Source organism: Delphinapterus leucas, chromosome 10 (genome assembly GCF_059928025.1).
Source record: "Delphinapterus leucas isolate spDelLeu-1000000601 "Yukka" chromosome 10, BTC_Dleu_Yukka2, whole genome shotgun sequence".
Classification (NCBI taxonomy): domain Eukaryota; kingdom Metazoa; phylum Chordata; class Mammalia; order Artiodactyla; family Monodontidae; genus Delphinapterus; species Delphinapterus leucas.
In genome coordinates, this window is record NC_143138.1 from 40,950,706 (window position 1) to 40,970,399 (window position 19,694).

Here is a 19,694-nt window from a genome sequence, read left to right on the forward strand (position 1 = left end):
TAGGGGGGCGGGCCCCACCTCACCCCACCTCCCTCACCTCCAACAGGCCTGGAGTGTGCAGAGCAAGCGGCGCCTTCTCCGCGGATGGGGTGTGCGGACTGTCGGACCCGGCGAGAGAGGGAATCCCCGCAGCCCCATCCTCCAAAGGGAGACCTGCCCTCGGGGCAGGAGGAAATACCCTCTCCCGGCCGCCGGCCGGGCCCTCACCCCATGCCACATCCGTTAACTGCCCCCCCAACCTTCAGTGTCATTCCAAGTCCCACCCCCCAGCCCCAGTTCACGACCCCGCCCTCCACCCACCCTCTCACTGCCCCCGCCACGCCCTCCTCCCTCGAGTGCCCCGCCCTCCCCCCGCCTTTGCCCCGGCCCCGCCCTCGCTGTGCCTAGCTGCCCCCCCGCCCACCGTCGCCGTGCTTCTGCGCACGCGTGACCCCTCCCGCGCGCGCGGCACCTGGGAGGACCCAGCCCCTCCTTTACGGGGCGGGGGCCCCCGGCAGTTGGCGCGAGGGAGTCGGGGCTTGCGTCCCGCCCCGCACTTCTAAGGCGGGTCCACGGACCGGGAGGGCTAGTACCGAGGCGGTGACGCCGCCGAGAGCCAGCCAATGGGCAGCGGGCGGGGCCAGCCCCGGCGGTTCGAACGGGAAGGCAGGGAAAGAGCGGGAGGAAAGAGCCAGCAGTTTGTGGGAGGGAGCGCCAGCCGCGCCCCTGGGCTCGGGTTCCTACCTTCCCACACTCGCCAGAGGAGTTCCTGCCCCGGGCTGGGGTGGCCTGTGGCAAAGGGGAAACAGAACTAGTGACTGTGGACACCTAGTGGGCAACTCCTAGACGCGGACGACGGGGGCAGGGTATGGGAGCTAGAGGCCACCCAACTCCGGGGATGGTCTGTTACGGAGAAAAGCCGAAGCCCTAACCCCGTGAAACACACACAAATGCTTGGCAGAATGGAAGATCCACAGTTCCCATCTTTACAGGCATGAAAAATATCTCCCTTATTGAGCAACCGCTAATAAAACCTTTATTTAAAAAAAAAACAACAAAAAACCCTCTTCTTTATTTGATAGGCCCAGGTATCACAGTGCCCCCCTCCCAGTAAAGCACCCCCCATCGCCCCCCCTTCCCCGTCTGTCTCACACACACACAAAATCTAGATCCGTCTTCATTTCCTATTGGCCTGGGCAGTACCAATAACACACTGGTTCACCTGCGGGCAGGGGGTTTAGACAAACAAAATAAAAAACGTTTTCAGAGTAACCAAAAGAACAGTTTTCTCCAAATCACCTCCCAACCCCCAATATTTGGGCTGCCCTCAGAGAATCCTAAAATAAGGGCTCTGAAAGGAAGTTCAGGCTGTTCTCAGTTCTCCCATGCCCACTAGGTATTCTAGGTCTGGAAGAGGAGGAAAGGCCTGAGAAGGAACAAAAGCCCCACAAAGGAGCAGAGAGAGGAGCTTCTGTTTCTAGCAGTACCTCGGACTAGACACCCCCAAAGCCCTCCCAACACTAATGCTTAATAAGCTAGATAAAACAAGAACAACACAAATTTAGGAACCAAGGCTATTTGGAAAATTAATGATTCCAAGCCTAGGGGAGGAAATGTACAAGATGGATCTGGAGTAAAGACTACTGGGGACCTATCTAAAGGACACAGGAGCCAAGCTGGAGCTTCTACTGGCCAAAGATGGGCGATTTGAGCATCAGAACGAATAATGACCGCAAAGGATATATACCAAAAGTACAAGTAAGTATCTGTAAGATGTTACCTCCTGGATAAAAACTCACTGTTCACCTTTGAAAGTTGCCAGGATACCAACTTATAATACTGAAAATTGATAAAGAATCTAGAATTTATCCCATCTTACCTATATGGACTGAATTTCAGAATAACCAAATAGATGGTAAAGGGGAGTTATTTATAGAAGAATTGTGATTAATAAATGTAGAACTGAGAAAATCACCATTAAAAAAAATTACCATTTAAAAACTCCCTAATAATAGATCTAGATAGTATTACTGATAAAATCACTAGGGGAAAAAGCTGATAGGGAGTTTTTAAATGGATAGATCAGGCTGACAATACCCAAATCCAATGATTTTTTTTTTTTTTTGCGTTACACGGGCCTCTCACTGTTGTGGCCTCTCCCGCTGCAGAGCACAGGCTCCGCATGCGCAGGCTCAGCGGCCATGGCTCACGGGCCCAGCCGCTCCGCGGCATGTTGGATCCTCCCAGACCGGGGCACGAACCCGCATCCCCTGCATCGGCAGGCGGACTCTCAACCACTGTGCCACCAGGGAAGCCCCCAATGATCAATTTTTATATCATTAAAAGTGGAACAATTAGGGGGAGGGGGAAAAAAAGTGGAACAACTAGATACTAGGTGCCTCCTGATATGATGCAATAGGAAGTGTATCACACCATCGAAGTTTTTTTCCCAAGAAATTTAAACCTGATTCAAATCAAGCCTCTAAATCTACAAAAATTGTGAAGGAAAGAGGAAGCAACCAGCCAAAATCTAGAATATGGTATATTCTATAGGACAAGTGACCCTACTTCTTCAACAAATAAATGCTATAAAAGGGGATGAGATTATTATAGATTAAAAGAAACTCGGACTTCCCTGGTGGCGCAGTGGTTAAGAATCCGCCTACCAACGCAGGGCACACGGGTTCAAGCCCTACTCCCCAGGAAGATCCCACGTGCTATGGAGCAACTAAGCCCATGTGCCACAACTACTGAAGCCCGCGCACCTAGATCCCATGCTCCGCAACAAGAGAAGCCACCACAGTGAGAAGCCCACACACCAGAATGAAGAGTAGCCCCGGCTCGCCACAGCTAGAGAAAGCCCGCGCACAGCAACGAAGACCTAATGCAGCCATAAATAAATAAATAAAAATTTAAAAAGAAACTCGAGACAATTTCAACCATATGAAATGGGCGGCCCTTGCTTTGATCCTGAACAGAGCAAACCTAATGTATAAAAAGCATTTCTGAGACAATAGGGAAATTCAACATCTACTGGGTATTAGAGGATATTAAAGAGTTCATGTTGTTGGGTGTTAATGATGTTGCTAGAACTTTACTTGGGGACTTCCCTGGTGGCGCAGAGATTAAGAATCCGCCTGCCAACGCAGGGGACACGGGTTTGAGGCCTGGTCGGGGCAGATCCCACTTGCCGCAAAACAACTAAGCCCCTACACCACAACTACTGAAGCCTGTGTGCCTAGAGCCCATGCTCCCACAACAAGAAGCCGCCGCAGTAAGAAACCTGAGCAGCCCCCGCTCGCCGCAACCAGAAAAAGCCCACGTGCAGCAATGAAGACCCAAAGCAGCCAAAAATAAATAAACTAAAAAAAAAAAAAAAAACTTTACCTGAACTTGCAAGATTGCAAGGGAAATCCTGATTAAAGTAGACCAGGGCAGGGTGCTAAGGTGGCTGACTACTACCATGGCAGCAAGAGTGCAGAAGGGCACACAAGATCAGAGACCCTGAATAAAGCCAGAACACATCGTAGGACTATACCCTCAGGAAAACAAGTAACCAGAGGAAAAAATTGCCCTCTGGAGGCAGACAGTAAAGAAACATCCTGATTTAACTCTAGTAGAGGGAGCTTAAATCTCCTAGAGAATTCATGGCCATGGACACAGCTGATCTTCGTGGGGATTGGAGCCTGAATTCACACTATTTGGAACAGTCTGAAAAACCTGTACGTCTTTGATCCAGGAATTCCATTTCAAGGAATCTCTCCCTAGATAGTTAGATGTAACTAAACAAATATAAAATGATAATGTACAAGGTTAGCCAACATGGCTTTGTATATAATAGTAAAAGGGTGGAAATAATCCAAGTGTCCAGTAGAGGGAACTGGTGGATAAACTTTGGTGCATCTACACAGTGGAGTCCTAGGCAGATGTAAAAATAAAGCGGGCGCTCCCCTGGTGGTGCAGTGGTTGAGAGTCCGCCTGCCAATGCAGGGGGCGCAGGTTCGTGCCCCGGTCCGGGAGGATCCCACATGCTGCGGAGCGGCTGGGCCCGTGAGCCATGGCTGCTGGGCCTGCGCGTCCAGAGCCTGTGCTCCGCAGCAGGAGAGGCCACAGCAGTGAGAGGCCTGTGGACCGCAAAAAAAAAAAAAAAAAGCACGGGACAACATAATATATGAGAGGGGGAGAAGAGACGTCTTATATAAGGAGGGAAATCCCATGCATGTTGCTTGTATTTGCAAAAAGAAACATTGGAAGGATAAGTAAAATGATAAATGATGAAAATGATTACTAGGGCAAGTGGGGAGAATGGGGACAGGGGCAGTGGTTAAATCTCACTTGTCGTATATAGCTTTCTGTTGATATAGTTTTGACCTTTCAACTACCTATTTTTAAAAACTTAATTAAAAACCCCCAAACGTCAATAGTTTTTTTTTAAAAAAAAGGATCCAGGTAGGTAGTGCCCCAGATGCCTGGCAAATGTACATCCATTCTGGATGAACCATGCCCCCTGGCCTGAAGGACAGTAGGGTAGGGGTGGAGAAGCCTATAATCCCCAGGAGGTCTGACAGGGATGGGACTGGTAGTGACCGCACCTTGGAGGCAAAACGGAGGGAGTTGAGGGACTCGGAGACATTCTCTTCTAGGGGAGAAATGTTCACAAACATGAGCCTGTGGAGAGAGAGGGGGCCAAGCCCCAGCATCAGTGGCTGGGCGGAGCCTGGGCCAGGTCTTCACGGTGTTGCCTCCCCCACCCTGACCCCAACGTTGTGGTTCCCAGCCCACCCCTTCCCCTCACATCTTAGCGCTGCCGCCCAGAGAGTTCTGCAGCAGGTAGGTCAGCTTGCTGTTCCGGTAAGGCACGTGGGACTCCTAGAGGGTTGCGGGGGACAGGCGGTTAGGACAGGGCTGGGTTCAGCATGGTCAGCCCCAACCTCTCCCTGGGGTCCGCCTGCCCCCACCCCCATTACTACCTTGTTGCTCAAGGCCATGATGACCAGCCCCAGCGTGGACAGGCTGCTGTTAATGGCCTGCGTTTCCCGAAGGCGTTCCCGCTCTCCAGGGCCGAGGGCCAAGCCGGGGTCTAGCCGCTCACTCCCAGCCAGGTCCACAAGGCTGAGGGGGGCCGCACACTGCAGGCCTCGGCCAGCATGCTCCCCAGAGATCTGCAGCTGGAACACACTGTGACTTCGTGACGATCGCTCATTCTGGGCTGTGCGGGCCACAGCCCGGTTCTGGCGGGCCAGATGGAGCAGGGCCTCCACCTGGGGATGGACAGCAGCAAGAGGCAAAGGCAGGTAGAAGTCAGTACATAGCTAGGTCAGGTAAGGCGATGAGTAAGACTCAGCACCTGCCCTCCTGATGCTTTCTTTCTAGCCATCAAAAGAGTAAGTAAAATACACAGTGTGTCTGAGAGTACTAAGGAGTAAAATAAAACAGAAAAGTAGTACGTGAGGGTGAGGGTTGCAATTTTAGAAAGGATGGCCAGCAGGAATTCCCTGGTGGTCTAGTGCTTAGGACTCTGTGCTTTCACTGCCGGGGTCCGGGTTCAATCCCTGGTTGGGGAACTAAGATCTCACAAGCTGTGCAGTGCGGCCAAAAGTTAGGGAAAGAAAAAAAAAGGATGGTCAGGGATGGCCTCAATGTCTTAAAATCTTAAGCGAGGGAGCAAGCCCTTCCAGGAGAGGAGCAGGAATGTTCAGGCAAAGGAGACAGCACGTGCAAAGGCCCTGATCTGAGGGTGTGACGAGCAGGCTGAGGAACAGGCGGGAGGCCAGCATGGATGTCATGAACTGAGCAAGAAGAGTGGGCAGAGGTGAGACCTGAGATTGACGGGCAGGGCCCAGTGGCACCCGCTTCAGCAGGCCCATCACTTCTCTCCACTCCTTGGTTCCACAAAGGCGGATGCACCTCATAGCCCACCAGCCAAAACTGAATATGCAATCTACCCCTCACCACTCACCCTTCCTCATCCTCAGCATTCTCCTCCCCCTGCTCGTCCACCTCCATCCTTGTCACCCTGCCCATGCCTCCCGTGTCCAGGCTAGTGGCCCTCAGCACTTACCTCTCTCTCACAGGAGACAGGAACATATCGGGCGTTGGTGACAGTAAGCTCCTCGCTCCCCGGCCCTGCCCGGCGAATCTCACACTCACCCCCATGGCCCTTCCGGGTCCCAGTGGCCAGCAGGTCTCGAACAGTCTCGTTGTAGATCTCTACGTAACTTGCCACAAAGCTGTAGGTCCAGCCCTGGCCACTTAGCTCCTGGGCCACAGAAAAGAGGTGCCGCAGGGCCCGAGGGATCAGCCCCTCCACCTGGGGGTCTCCCCCAGGCCCACCCTCCATGGTGAAGGTCTTGCCACTGCCTGTCTGGCCGTAGGCAAAGATGCATACTGGGTAGCCATCCAGGGCTGACTGGACAAGCATGGAAATCTCTTCAAACACTTCGTCCTGTCCACTCCCTGGTGGGAATACCCGGTCAAAGGAGAAGTCATGGCGGGTGGGGGCAGCTGGCGCCCCACTCAGGGTCCCACGCCGCTCGTCAGACCGGGAGAGGCTGAGTCGGGTTGGAGGGTCGGAGGGCCCACTGGGGCCGGAGGGAAATAGCAGGAAGCCAGGGGGTGGGGTGGACTCCCCTGGAAGGACGGGGCGGACCCGGCAGAAGACACGGACATTGCCTTTGAGTTCCTGCAGCTGGTTGTGTAGCCGCCGGCGCTCCATCTCGAGCCCATGGAGACGTTCTTCCCGCTTAGCCAGTAAGTCCGCCTGGGCTGCAGCCTCCTGGCGCAGGGATGCCAGCTCTGCCTGGCTGCCCGACAGAGCAGCTTCTGATGCCTGTAGCCTCCTCTGTCCAGAACAGAGCAGACACAGAGGGTGAGATGCAACCAAGAACAAGAACAAGTCATGATGGGATGCGGGGGTGGGAGGTGGGCTGGGCCCTGCCCCCAAGGACTTCACAGACTGGTAAAGAAAGAGATAAGGAAATAGGAATCATAGTACTAGAATAGGGAGTGCTATGGGAGCATCCAGAAGGGGCACAAGGAGAATGATATCTAGGCTGACACCCAAAAAGTATGGGAGTGGACCAAGGGAAGGATGGAGTGCAGAAAGAATATTCCACAAAGAGGGACGTGTATATGCAAAATGCCCTGAATTGAGAATCGAGTCATTTGAGAGACTACAAGTAATGCAATCTAGTTGGTGCTCACCAAGGAGTCAAATGGATAAGAAGGAGAGAGAATGCGTGGGAATTTTTATCAGGAAAACAGAGAAAGAAGAAAGGGGGCGGAGAAGTAGAGGCAATACAGACCCGGGGAAGATACGGAAACAGAGTCAGGATAGGGTGAAGTGGGGCAGAAAGCAAGACAGAGTCAGGAGTGGGCGGGGGTGGGGGCAACGGGGGAGCAGGGTAGGGGACGGAGGTGTACTGCCAGAGAGAGGTGGTCAGGGATTCGAAGCCCAAAGTGACTTCCGGGCAACCTAGAAAGAAGGGTCAGCATTTGGCGAGAAGCTGGCCCTTACCTCCTGTTCCTCCAGCTGGGCAGCCAGCCCCCTCCGCTCCTCCTGCAGTTCCAGCTGTTCTTTCTGGAGCTCTTGCACTAAGCCCTCCTGCGTGCCCAGCCGCTCTTCCAGCTCTAGGACCCGAGTGCTCAGGTTCCCCAGCTCCTGTTGGCCCTGCTCAGCCTGGGCCCGCATCCTGGCCAACTCCTCTTCCAGTGTCCTGCGCTCTGTCCCCAGGGCCGTGGCCTGTTGCTGGGCCTCCCTGAGCTGGTTCCGCAGCTGTTGGTTTTCCTGGTCCAACATCTGGGTCCTCTCACGGCAGCATTTCAGCTCTGCGTTTAGGTCACATAACTGACCCTTTAAGTCCCAGGCTGGACGTTTGCTGGGTTTCTTCCTTCCCACCACAGGAGGAGCAGCTGTTGCTAAGATGGGCACAGAAAAGACAAAGGTCAGGGAACTCTTGGCTCTGTCTGGCTCTCTCCTCCCTCCTAGCCTTTAGGGCCTCCACACCTGACCCTCCATCTCCTTCTTCTTCAGACAGGGAAGAGACCGAAAGGATTTTTCTAGGTACTCACCACCTCCTCTTCCCTATCCCAGCCTCTCACCCAAGGATTATATTTGTCACCTACTGCCAGGCTTCTGGGCAGGAACAGCAGGGCCTGGCTTCTGATTCTTCAGCACTAGAGAATTGGGGAGGTGACATAAGGAATTATAGCATCAGGGTCCCTCCACCTCCATCCTTCTCCCTTTACCCCCAATCCCTTCTTGGCCCCAGGTCTTAAGCACTGTTACCTGTGGCGATAGCTGCGGAACATCGGGGTCCTGTCTTCCTGGGAACTTTCGGCACTGTCGGGAGATTGGACAGAAGAAAAGCAGAGTCATGATTCTCAGGGTGGCATGTACTCTGGCTGGGCCGAAGGCAGAGGGGCTGCTTTTTCAGAGGATTAGAAGAAATAAGATAACTTCCTTCTTCCCTTAAATCTGACCAACTCCTAGAGATATCCTTCCTAGGACCAACAAGCCAAGAAACAAGTTGGACCAAGACAAGCAAAAAGAGCAAGGGGGCAGAACCAGGTGTAAAGTACGCTAGCATGTGTGTAAAACATGTTGGGGAACATGCCCATATTTGCTTGCAAACCCACAGAACATCCCTGGAAGGACTCACAGTTGCCCCTGGTGGGGGGACTGGGTGCCTGGGGAACATGGGCAGGAGGGAGATTTTTCACTGTATAACAACTTTCGTGCCTTCGGAATTTTGAAACAAGTGAAACATATTACCTATTCAAAATAAGCTAAGATTGAAAGAAAAGAAAAAGAAAGAAGTGAGTTGAAGAGAACTGGACTTTGTGCCCTGGAGCCCACCTGCGGTCTGGCCTTGTGTCTGTGGCACAGTGGTGAGGGCCGTTGCTCTGGGGTGGGATGTGGCCACTTTGGTGCCCAGGCCTCGTGTCCTTTTCTGGGGAAAGACAAGGATGGGGGGTGGAGTCCATGGTTACCCTCTGATGGTTTTATACACACACACACACACACACACACACACACACACGTACATGGATTTCCAAACCCAGCTCACCTTCTCAGGCTCCAAGTCCTCCTCCATCTGGTCGGGACCCCTCTTCAGCCTGCTTCCCGGGAGAGGGAGCCGGGAAGGGGCCTTGGCCAGGGCTCTCTTCAGCTCTATGTTCCCCTTCACTTCCAACAAGGGGGACCTCTGCTGGGTAGAGAGAGACCCTTCAGACAATACCCTGTGGCCCAAATGTCCCAAGAACTCCCGTTTATGGCCCCCCAGGCTAATCCTCATCACCACCAACAAGCATTATATGAGTACCCCTTGTGCCACAAACTGCGGCTCACAGATGTTGTGCCGTCTAAAACCATGGAGAGAGGTGGGACGTAACACAAACCCTAAGGGAACAGCTGGACAGATGCTGAATTTCAGCTAAGTTTAAGGGCAGTACTTAAAAAAGCAGGGAAAAGGAACACTCCTTTCGGAAGGCAAAACCTTAAGCTTGCACATGGTACAGCTGGGAAACCACTATGCCCTTTTAGGGAAAGCTGAGATCATAAACAAGGGAGAGAGTTGGAAGAATAAGTTTGAAGACTGGGTAGGAGGAGCAGGTAACATTTATTGGGAACTGTTTCAAATGCTTTATCTGTATCAACTGACTTAAACCTCCCAGCCCACTGAGGAGGAGCTATTATTAGCCTCATTTTGCAGATGAGGGAAGGAAGGCTGAGAGGTAAACTAGCTGGTCTAAAGTCATCAGTGAATAAAAAGCAAAGCCAGGGTTAGAATCTAGACAGTCTGGTTCTGGAGGCCATGTTTGTAACCACTTGATCACACTGTCTCATACGGCATTGATGCTAAGCTAAGGAATTTAGGCTTTAGCCCTGCATATATGGAGAGCCAGATACAGTTTCTGATCAGGCATGTGAAAAACATACAAAAGAGCCTATTATAAATAATAATAGGGACTTCCCTGGTGGCACACTGGTTAAGAATCCATCTGCCAATGCAGGGGACACGGGTTCGAGCCCTGGTCCAGGAAGACCCCACATGCAGCGGAACAACTAAGTCCATGAGCCACAACTACTGAGCCTGTGCTCTAGAGCCCACGAGCCACAACTACTGAAGCCTGCGCACCTAGAGACTGTGCTCTGCAACAAGAGAAACCACCGCAATGAGAAGCCTGCACACAGCAACGAAGAGTAGCCCCCGGTCACTACAACTAGAGAAAGCCCATGTGCTACAAAGAAGACCCAATGCAGCCAAAAATAAATAAATAAACAAACAAACAAATAAATAAATAAATAATAATGAGGTGTAAGTAGGCTGACTTGCATGGGGAAGACGAGGAAGCAGGGGCATGACCAGTCTGGAGACCACCGAAGTACAGGTATGAGGTAGGGGCGTGGGAAAGAAAGATCCTCTCCTCTAAGCAGCCCAGTTCAGTACCTGGGGATCATGCCCACCCTATGGTTACTCCTACATAGGATGACCAACTATTCTGGTTTGCCAAGAACTGAGAGGTTTCTTGGGACACAGCATTTCAGTGCTAAAACCAGGTAATTCCTATGCAAACCGGGACAAGTGGTCACCCTACTCCTATCCCACCATCAGGAAAGCACCATGTATAGATCAACTTCTGATTTTCACTATAGGTAACTATTAATTCCAAGGCCAATCTCTCTCTGCCCTTCAGTTTACTTCATTCATTCAATATTTACAAAGTGCCTATTACATGCCAGGAAATGATCTGGATTCTGGAGTAACAGACGTGGTCCCTGCCCTCAAGATTGTGACAGGACAGTAGGCAAGCGAAGCATTTAAAGAGATGATTAAATCTTTACCAAGTGCTATCATAAAAGGATCCCAAAGGAGGGTGTGGGCATCCAGTTTAGATGGGGAGAGTGTCAGACACAATTCTACAAAGTATTTTCAGGCCAAGCCTTGAAGATGAGGAAGAGTTGGCTTGATGGGCTTGGGCCAAGGAGGAACATTCCAAGCAGAAAGCAAGGAGAGGGACTTGTAAGGAATGACAAATTATTCTGTTCAAGTGAACACAGGGATGTGCATAGAAAGTGGGGAGAGGAAAAGAGAGGTAGAAGGAAAGACCGTGGTATGCCGTGATAAGGAATCCGGGGTCTACTGAAGACAAGAGGGACACTGATGATTTTTAAACATAAGAATAGTATGACTCGATCTTTACTGAAAAAGTGAACTGTGCGCAATGCAAAGAATGAACGGAAATAGAAGACAAGGGTTATCACAGCAGAGGGATGGCGTCATTCCTTCATTCATCCATTCAACAAGGATTTGTTGCACTAGATTTGTTGAATGACTGCTCTTCTAGGCTCTGGTGTGAGAGTAATGAATGTAAAGTCCCTGCCTGCCCAGAGCTTACTTTCTAGGGCAGCCTTTCCAAACTGGGGTACAAGAGAATTAAGCTCTACAGAAAATGATCTGTTTTCTCAATTCTCCCAAGAATATGAAAAACAGCTCTTACCATTCTAGGTGCCTCAGAGAGAAGTTAATGCATTAGATACAAAGGATGCCTTAGGGCATTAGATCTTAATTCTCATGGAACTCAGTTGAGAGGGGATGTTCTAAGGGTTTGATTGGCTAAGCAGAGCCATCTGCTTAGTGGGGGTGGGGGGGAGTAGCTAGAGGTCAGGCAGTGAAGGAGATGGAGTCCAGGCTGACTCCAAGAAGCCTGCCCTGGTTCCCAAGATCACAGAAGGAAAATCTGGGTTTGTTTGTTTTTTAATTAAACTTCTCATTTTAAAACCACTGTAGATACACATGCAGTTGTAAGAAATAATATGGAGAGATCTGAGAGTGCCTGAAGGGCTAATTTTTAAGAGATGCTAAGTTCAGCTTTGGGAAAGTGAGGTTAAGGATGTTCACAGAACATCACTAAAGAGAAAACTCTGAAACAATTTGATATCCTGGTTTTTAAATTTTTAGTTTATTGGTTTATTGTCTTTCCTAACATTAGACTGTGAGCATCACAAGAACATGCCTGTTTTGTTCACAACTATAGAACCAGAGTGCCCAGTACAATGTCTGCTACATGGTAGGACTCAATACTTCTTTTTTTTAATTTTTGGCAGCACCGAACAGTCTGTGGGATCTTAGTTCCCCGACCAGGGATCAAACCTGTGCCCTTGGCAGTGAAAGCACGGAGTCCTAACCATCGGACTGCCAGGGAATTCCCTCAATACATTTTTCAAGGAATGAAATTAGATGTCCACCAGCAGGGAAATGCTCAAATAAACTGCAATGCATCCAAACCATTGGCTCCTATACAAATAAAAAGGGGAAAAAAAGGAGGTGGTGTTCTCTTTTCCTGCCACCTGCAGAAACGTGCACAAAGAACGCTGATTTTAATTCACTTTAATCAAATGTAGTATGAAAACTAAATTTTTCTTTTAAGTATTTCAAGGTCAAACACTGAATTTTTTAAATTACCTGTGCCTTCGTTCTCCCTACACTACGATAGTGGATCAACTAAAGGCCTACCTCCCAGGAATTTGTGTGGGTTCAGAAAATGTGTTCAAAGGTTTGTTTATACAGGACAACTCCTAAGAGTACAGTATTTATTTTTCTCCCATCTATAAAGCTAGACAGGATGACTCCCAACTTTCCACAATAAGCATATGCACTTAACCTTCTATAAAAACAGATTTTCATGGAACCCCTCCTATACCCACTTCCCAGGATCACAGATGGATGCCCTGCTGCTAAGGAATCTCCTGCACGTGAGCATCTGCTCCCACCCTCACCCACACAGGAATAGTGCTCCAGCAAGCCTTCCTTCTCTCCTCTGCACCATCATTTTCACTCTCTCCTGGATCATTCCAATCAGTATATAATACATGTTATTATTACTTTCAACCAAAAAGAGTTTTTCTCTCCTAACCCTGTCCCAGTCAGGCTTTCACTCCCACCATTCCACCAAAACTGCCCTCAAGGTCACAAGTCTGCTTGTGTTGCTAAACCAATTCTTCATCTTTTTGTTTCTTGACCCATCAGCAGCGTGTAATACAACTGATCACTCTCTTCCTTAATACACTCGCTTCATTTAGCTCCTGGGAGACCATCCTCTCCTGGTTTTCCTACCTCGCTGGTAGATCCTCTTCATATACCCAAACTTTAACAGTGGTCTTTCTATTCTCTATCTACACTCTAGGCCACTCCTATGGCTTTAAACACCATTCATATGCTGACAACTCCCAAACTATTGTCTCCAGCCCAGACTTTGAAATCTTAACCTCCTGACGTCTAACCCTCCTTCAACCTTGCTCTCTTGCAGCTTCCTCCATCTCAGTTGATATAAATCCATCTTTCAGCTGCTCAAGCAAATACACCCAAAGTCCTCTCATTCTCTTACGTACCACGAAGTCTAACATCAGCAAACGTGGCCAACTCTATCTTCCAAATAGATCCGGAATCGGACCACTTGTAACCACCTCCCCTGTTACTACCATGATCCAAGTTACCATCATCTGTCACCTGGATTATCACACTCTACTGGTTCTCAACTAGGGATGACTTTACTCCCCAGGGGACGTTTGACAATGTCTGGAGACACTTTGTCATGATTAGGTGGGGGTTGCTACTGTCATCTAGTGGGTAGAAGCCAGGAATGCTGCTAAACAACAGACAACTTATAGGACAATCCCCCCGGCCCCCCATAAGAAGTCAATAATGTGAAAGCTGAGAAAACCTGCCCCATTCCTAAAAGCTCTACTTGTTTCTATCCTTTCTTCCTTACAGTCTAATCTCAATGCAGCTGCTAGAGTGGTCCTCTCCTTTTTTTTTTTTTTTTTTTTTTTTTTTTTTTGCGGTACGCATGCCCCTCTTCCCACCAGGGAAGCCCCTAGAGTGGTCCTCTTAAACTGTAGGACAGATCTTGTCTCTCTTTGCTTAAAACCATCCAGTGGGGCTTCCCTGGTGGCGCAGTGGTTGAGAGTCCGCCTGCCGATGCAGGGGATTACGGGTTCGTACCCCGGTCTGGGAAGATCCCACATGGAGCAGCTGGGCCCATGAGCCTGTGCTCCGCAACGGGAGAGGCCACAACAGTGAGAGGCCCGCGTATGGCAAAAAAAAAAAAAAAAACAAAACACCATCCAGTGATTCCCCATCTCACTCAGAGAAAAAAAATCAAATCAAAGTCTTCAAAACGGCCCCTGCGAGGAGCAATGCATTCAACAGCCCCTTCTGTTACCTGACATCCCTTCCCACAAACTTCCCCGTTGCTCATTCCATTTCGGGTTTGCTACACAACTCTAGTGGCTTTGCTCTAGCGGATTCCCTCTGCCTGGAATGATCTTAATAACTACTTGCCTGTTTCCCTCACCTCTTTCAAGTCTTTATTCAACTCTCACCTTCTTAACGGAGCTTACTAAGACAACCCAATTTAACAGTCTATCTTGTCAGCTGGCCTCCCCTCCCTCTCTTAATCTGCTCAAAATTTTCCTTTTCTCCATAGCCCTTATCACCTTCTTAACAGCATTATATAATTTACTTATCACATATTGCCTGTCTCCCATGGAATGGCAGCTCCATGATGACAGGGATCTCTGCTTGCTCACTGCCGCATCCCAAGCACATAATAGGTGCTCAGTAAATATGTGATGAATAAATATGAGAAGCCTTCTAATTTTTTCACTGTCACATCACACTGCTCTGCTCTCTGGCTGGCAGGATACAAAGAGTATCTCTTCAAGTTGAAACCTGACTTTGGGTAAATCTGAATGTGAAATACTAGTAAACAGAGGATTCAGGCAGGAGGCCTTTTCTGGCACCAGAAGTCAACCCACTCTCACTGTCACAAACGCACCTCTCTCCACTGGAGAGGGGAGGTTGCAGGTGGTTGTGAGGTGCAGCAGGGCACTGATGAGAGAAGAAATTAAGTTAACCAGTCCCACTGAGCAGAGATCTCTGCAAAACCTGGGGAAGGAGAGATAATGAGGAGTCCTTCAGTTCACAGTACTCCATTCCCCTTCTCCCCTTCCTACACCCCGAAGAGGCCGCAAAGAGGAGAGGGGACACGAAAGGACATCAGCAGGGATTTGGCCTCAGACACCACTTCCCTAGAGCTAGTGGTCATCTCAGAGCCCACACTGCAATAGTGAGTAGGAATGGACAGGTGGGAACGTGTTCAGACAAGCCTGAGAATTCGAAATGGGAAATCCTGGAAACATGAAAGTGAGCAAGGCCGTGGGGGACTCCCTGAAGCTGCGGGAAGGCAGGCAGACTCCCCCCACCCCCACTCCTGGGGCTGCTCCCTGCCTTCTCCACTCTCCACCCCTCATCCCTTTCCACTGTGCGGGGGCGCACGACCTTGGCCCGGCAGGCAGGCAGAACTGAGGCCGCCGGCACGTCAGCACTGCGGGGTGGGGCGACCAGCTGTCGTCCCCGCGCCGACCCCTACTCACCTGCGGCTCCATGTCCAGCTCCGTGCCACACACGGCAGGGAAGCGCAGTGGAAGAGGACAGGGCGCCGGGCCTCCCGGGACCCGCGTTCTCTCGCGCGCTCGCGACACAGAACACGCGCGTCCCGGGCTCCGGCGCTGCCAGCGCGGCGCCACACCCGCCACTTTTGAATTTCAACGGCCGCCACCCTGCTCACCTCGCTCCGCACTCAGGGGCCAATCATCGCCGCCGCCACAGCCGAGGGCCAATCGCAGCGTCGTCCACCTCCCGAGGCCACACCTCACTAGGCCTCCGCCTTCCCGTTCCTGCTTCCCTTGCCCTGGGAGGCTGGCGTGTTAGTCACACTTCCGGCCTCACTATTTCTTTTCTCACCCCACCCCTCCTCCAGCGGGAGTCGCGCTGGACTTCCGCTCGGCTCCCGGCCTGCGCTCGCTGCGTCAGAAATTGCAGGGAACACGCCGCCCTAACGTAACTCGTGTGGGGGCGGGGACGCTGGAGGAAAGGAACCACGCGTGCGCAAACAGAACCCTTGCGGGGCGCGACCAGTGCCCCCTAGCGGCGGCAGTAGGAAGTGCACTCGTTAGCCCCGACTGGATCGATGTGATTGCGAATGGTGCGCGACGTCTCCCAGATGCTTAGAACTGATCCCGGAAGTTGATGCTGGATCCCTTATGCGGATGTCAGAGTGGCTGAGTCTGCCCATTCCCTGGTCTCTTTGGCATTTATCACCAAACTTAATGACCTTGAGTACAGCTTGGCGCTCCATGGAAGCCCGACGGTGGGAATTCGAGGCCCAGGAGAGGAGGATTTTTCTCTCCAGTCAGCCTCCTCGCCTTACCTCCTACGTACCTGGGCGCTGTTACCGGTGCTAGAGAACTGGCTTGAGTCTTTCCGAGCCTAGAGCCCATGGAGGCCTTACTGCTTACGTTTATGGAATATTTTTTATGCTTTTCAGACTAACTGTACCCGTGCATTATCCCTTTTAATGATCCCTCAATTCTCTGGGCTCTTACTCTGTGTCAAGTGCTTTGCATTTCTTATTTGCAAGCTAGATGAAGGAGCCAGATTCAGAAAGGTGAAGTAACAAGTACAAAGTCACACTGCTGATTGGGAGTGGATCTAGATTCCACTAGTTTCGAAATACAAGCTATGGGCCTTCCCTGGCGGCCCAGTGGTTAGGACTCTGAGCTTCCACTGTAGGGGGAACGGGTTCGATTCCTGGTTGGGGAACAAAGATCCTACATGCTGCAAGGCGTGGCCAAACAAAACAAAACAAAAGACCCCACCAAGCTATATTGGTTATCTCACACTACTTCTAATAACCTTAGTAACAAAAACAACAACCTCTTACCTGTGAATAATTTGCAGAGTTGTTCTGCTACTCTTAGTTACCAACCATCCTGGAGGTAGGCAGGGCAGGGATTTTATTTATGAGACTGAAAGGCAGGGGACTTAAGGGATTTGTCTTGGTGCATAATTGGAGATTGACCGAACTGGAACTCAAGCCACATACCTTCTAATCCAGTGCTTTGACTTGAATTCAAACGTGCTTGTGGTGGGGAGCAGACTGTGGGGAGACACAGTGTCTAAAAACCCTGCCATCATCCCCCAACCTTTGAAATCCTAGGAAAGTACACGGAGCAGGAGCTTGAAGAGTGAGTAGTGATGGAGGAAACTGGAAAAGACCAACCCTGGATGGGTAAAGAGAACTGAGAAGGGAAACAGAAGAAATGTATATCAAAAGACATTTATCTGGGGCTTCTCTGGTGGCGCAGCGGTTGAGAGTCCGCTTGCCGATGCAGGGGACACGGATTTGTGCCCCGGTCCGGGAGGATTCCACATGCCCGTGAGCCATGGCCGCTGAGCCTGCGCGTCCGGAGCCTGTGCTCTGCAACGGGAGAGGCCGCAGCAGTGAGAGGCCCGCGTACTGCAAAAGAAAAAAAAAAAAAAAGACATTTATCAAAGTTGAAAAACAGATGTTAGACTAGGAGAAATATGGACATTAAAGAGGAAAAAGTTTATTCATCTTAATCGATGCAGAAAAACTACTCAAAATATTCAACATCCATTGATATTGAAGAAAAATGAACATAACCTGTTAAAGGACATATTCAAAAATCCAACAGCACACCTCACAATAATGGTGAAGTGTTGAAAGCCTTCCTCTTTTTATTTATTGCGGTGCGTGGGCTTTTCATTGCGGTGGCTTCTCTTGTCACGGAGCACAGGCTGTAGGTGCACGGGCTTCAGTAGTTGTGGCTCGCCGGCTCTAGAGTGCAGGCTCAGTAGTTGTGGCACACGGGCTTAATTGCTCCGTGGCATGTGGGATCTTCCTGGACCAGGGCTGGAACCTGTGTCCCCTGCACTGGCAGGCAGATTCTCAGCCACTGCACCACCAGGGAAGCCCAAAAGCCTTCTTCTTAAGATGAGAGACAAGGCAAGGAAACCTGCTCTCAGTAATCCTAGTCAATACAATAATGGAAGTTTTAGCCAGTCCAATAAACAACAACAGCAAATATATAGACGTTGGAAAGAAACAAGAATTTCAGTATTTACAGATGAAATGTACAGTATTTGCATGTGTAGCAACCCTAAAAGAAAATTCAGGTGGAATTAATAAGTGAGTTTAGTAAAGTTGCTAGGTGGGAAATCAATATAGAAAAACAATCAATATATAAAATCTATTGCATTTCTATCATCAGCAACCATCAGTCAGAAAGTGTAACTTTTAAAATGTACCATTTGGTTACATAACTATATACGTATATAAAAGTCAAGCTATGCACTTGATTTTTGCACCTTATGTTATACTGCAATAAAAATTTTAATTAAAAAATACCATTTGCAATAGCAATAAAAATACAAATTACTTAGGAATAAATTTAACAACTGGAATGTAAACACTTTGTGGAGAAAATGATAAAACTTATTGGAAGATGTTCAAGAAAATCTAAATTAATGAAAAGATATACTATGTACTTGCAGAGAAAGACTTGATGTTGTAAAGATGTCAGTTCTCTCCAAGGCCTTGGTGTCGGGCTAAGGGGGATGATAGAGTCCATGATGCCTGGTCCTGCTAGAGTCTCTTTCATCTGCCTATCTCAGGAGCAGGATGAGTGAGACTGCCCTTGGTGGTCCTTTCCCCCTCGCCAGAGATCCCTCCTGCAAGCTGAGGAGGATTTCTTACCTTGGAAATCACATTCCTGAACCCCATGTCCCCTCTTCCACTGCTTCTCTTCCTTGTTTCTCTGGCGGATTCCCTCCTCCCTGCCCAGCCCTTTGTAGACCTCTCCACAGACGGCAAAGTGTGCAGTAAAGTTACCTTATGATTACCAAAGGGGAAAGGTCGGGGGGGAAGGGTAAGTTAGGAATTTGGGAGTAATATATACACACTACTATATATAAAATAGCTAAACAACAAGGTCCTACTGTATAGCCTAGGCAACTATATATTCAATATCCTATGATAAACCATAATGGAAAAGAATATATAAAAAAATGTATACATATGTATAACTGAATCACTTTGCTGTATAGCAGTAATTAAAACATTGTAAATCAACTATACTTAAGTAAAAAAAATTTTTAAAGAAAAATGAAAATATTTAGAGGAAAACAAATCCATCATTCTGCTAGCCACAGAAACCACTGTTCGTATTGTTGTACCGCCTTGCAGCCTTTTTTCCATACATGTTGTTGCCTAGTTGAAATTCCAAAGATAAAAACCAAACAGAGAAACAAACCAAAAAATGTGAAAGACTCTTTAGATAAACAAAATTTAGTATATCCATAAAATGGACTATTATTCAACCATAAAAAGAAAGTACTCATACATGCTACAACATGGATGAACCTTGAAAACATTGTGCTGAATGAAAGAAGCCAGACACAAAAGGCCACATATTGTGTGATTCCATTTATCTGAAATGTCCAGAATAGGCAACTCCATAGAGACAGAAAGTAAATTAATGGTTCCAGGGACCAGGGGAGGGAGGAATGGTGATTGGCTAATGGGTACGGGTTTCTTTTTGGATTGATAAAAAGTGTTCCAAAATTAGATAGTGGTGATGGTTGACCAGCTCTGTGAATATACTAAAAGCCAATGAATTGTACATTTTAAAAGAATGAATTGTATTTCTCAAACTTGTTATAAAAATGTCACTCAGTTTTCAAGTACAATTCATCATTTCTTAAGTGCCCACTCTGTCATGTATTGTGCTAGGCTCTTGGGCTACACTGATGAAGGAGATAAACATCTCTTTCCTCCCAGAGCTTCCA

At 49.1% G+C, this 19,694-nt stretch overlaps 1 protein-coding gene across 5 annotated transcripts; it reads right to left on the reverse strand.

The window, feature by feature from the left end:
• Positions 1–388: 388 nt before the first annotated feature.
• Positions 389–15,602, reverse strand: KIFC1 (kinesin family member C1). Of its 5 annotated transcripts, none has more exons than XM_022581601.3 (11): positions 15,419–15,586; positions 9,048–9,185; positions 8,837–8,930; positions 8,267–8,320; positions 8,104–8,154; positions 7,496–7,896; positions 6,041–6,820; positions 4,950–5,240; positions 4,775–4,848; positions 4,572–4,647; positions 390–1,201 (listed from the first exon to the last, which is right to left on the reverse strand). In XM_022581601.3, the coding sequence occupies exons 1-11, from the start codon at positions 15,428–15,430 to the stop codon at positions 1,157–1,159; spliced, it is 2,016 nt and encodes a 671-aa protein (XP_022437309.2). In that variant the 5' UTR covers positions 15,431–15,586; the 3' UTR covers positions 390–1,156. The 5 variants fall into 5 exon arrangements, 3 of the variants coding, with proteins under 3 accessions (XP_089774998.1, XP_022437309.2, XP_089774999.1); XM_089918873.1 differs by lacking the exon at positions 15,419–15,586 and having other exon boundaries at positions 390–768; positions 1,138–1,201; positions 9,048–13,810; XR_016394649.1 differs by having other exon boundaries at positions 1,127–1,201; positions 3,367–4,647; positions 9,048–9,188; positions 15,419–15,602.
• Between the last annotated feature and the right edge of the window lie 4,092 nt (positions 15,603–19,694).

Bases quoted from the DNA above. Each gene is read 5' to 3' on its own strand.
- KIFC1 (XM_089918872.1), bottom strand. From the start codon at position 9,275: ATGAGGATTAGCCTGGGGGGCCATAAACGGGAGTTCTTGGGACATTTG. The intron at 4,849-4,949 runs GTAGTAATGGGG...GCAACCCTCTAG, and splicing joins TCATGGCCTTGAGCAACAAG to GAGTCCCACGTGCCTTACCG. The intron at 1,202-4,571 runs GTGCGGTCACTA...CCCTGCCCGCAG, and splicing joins CCCTCCGTTTTGCCTCCAAG to GTGAACCAGTGTGTTATTGG.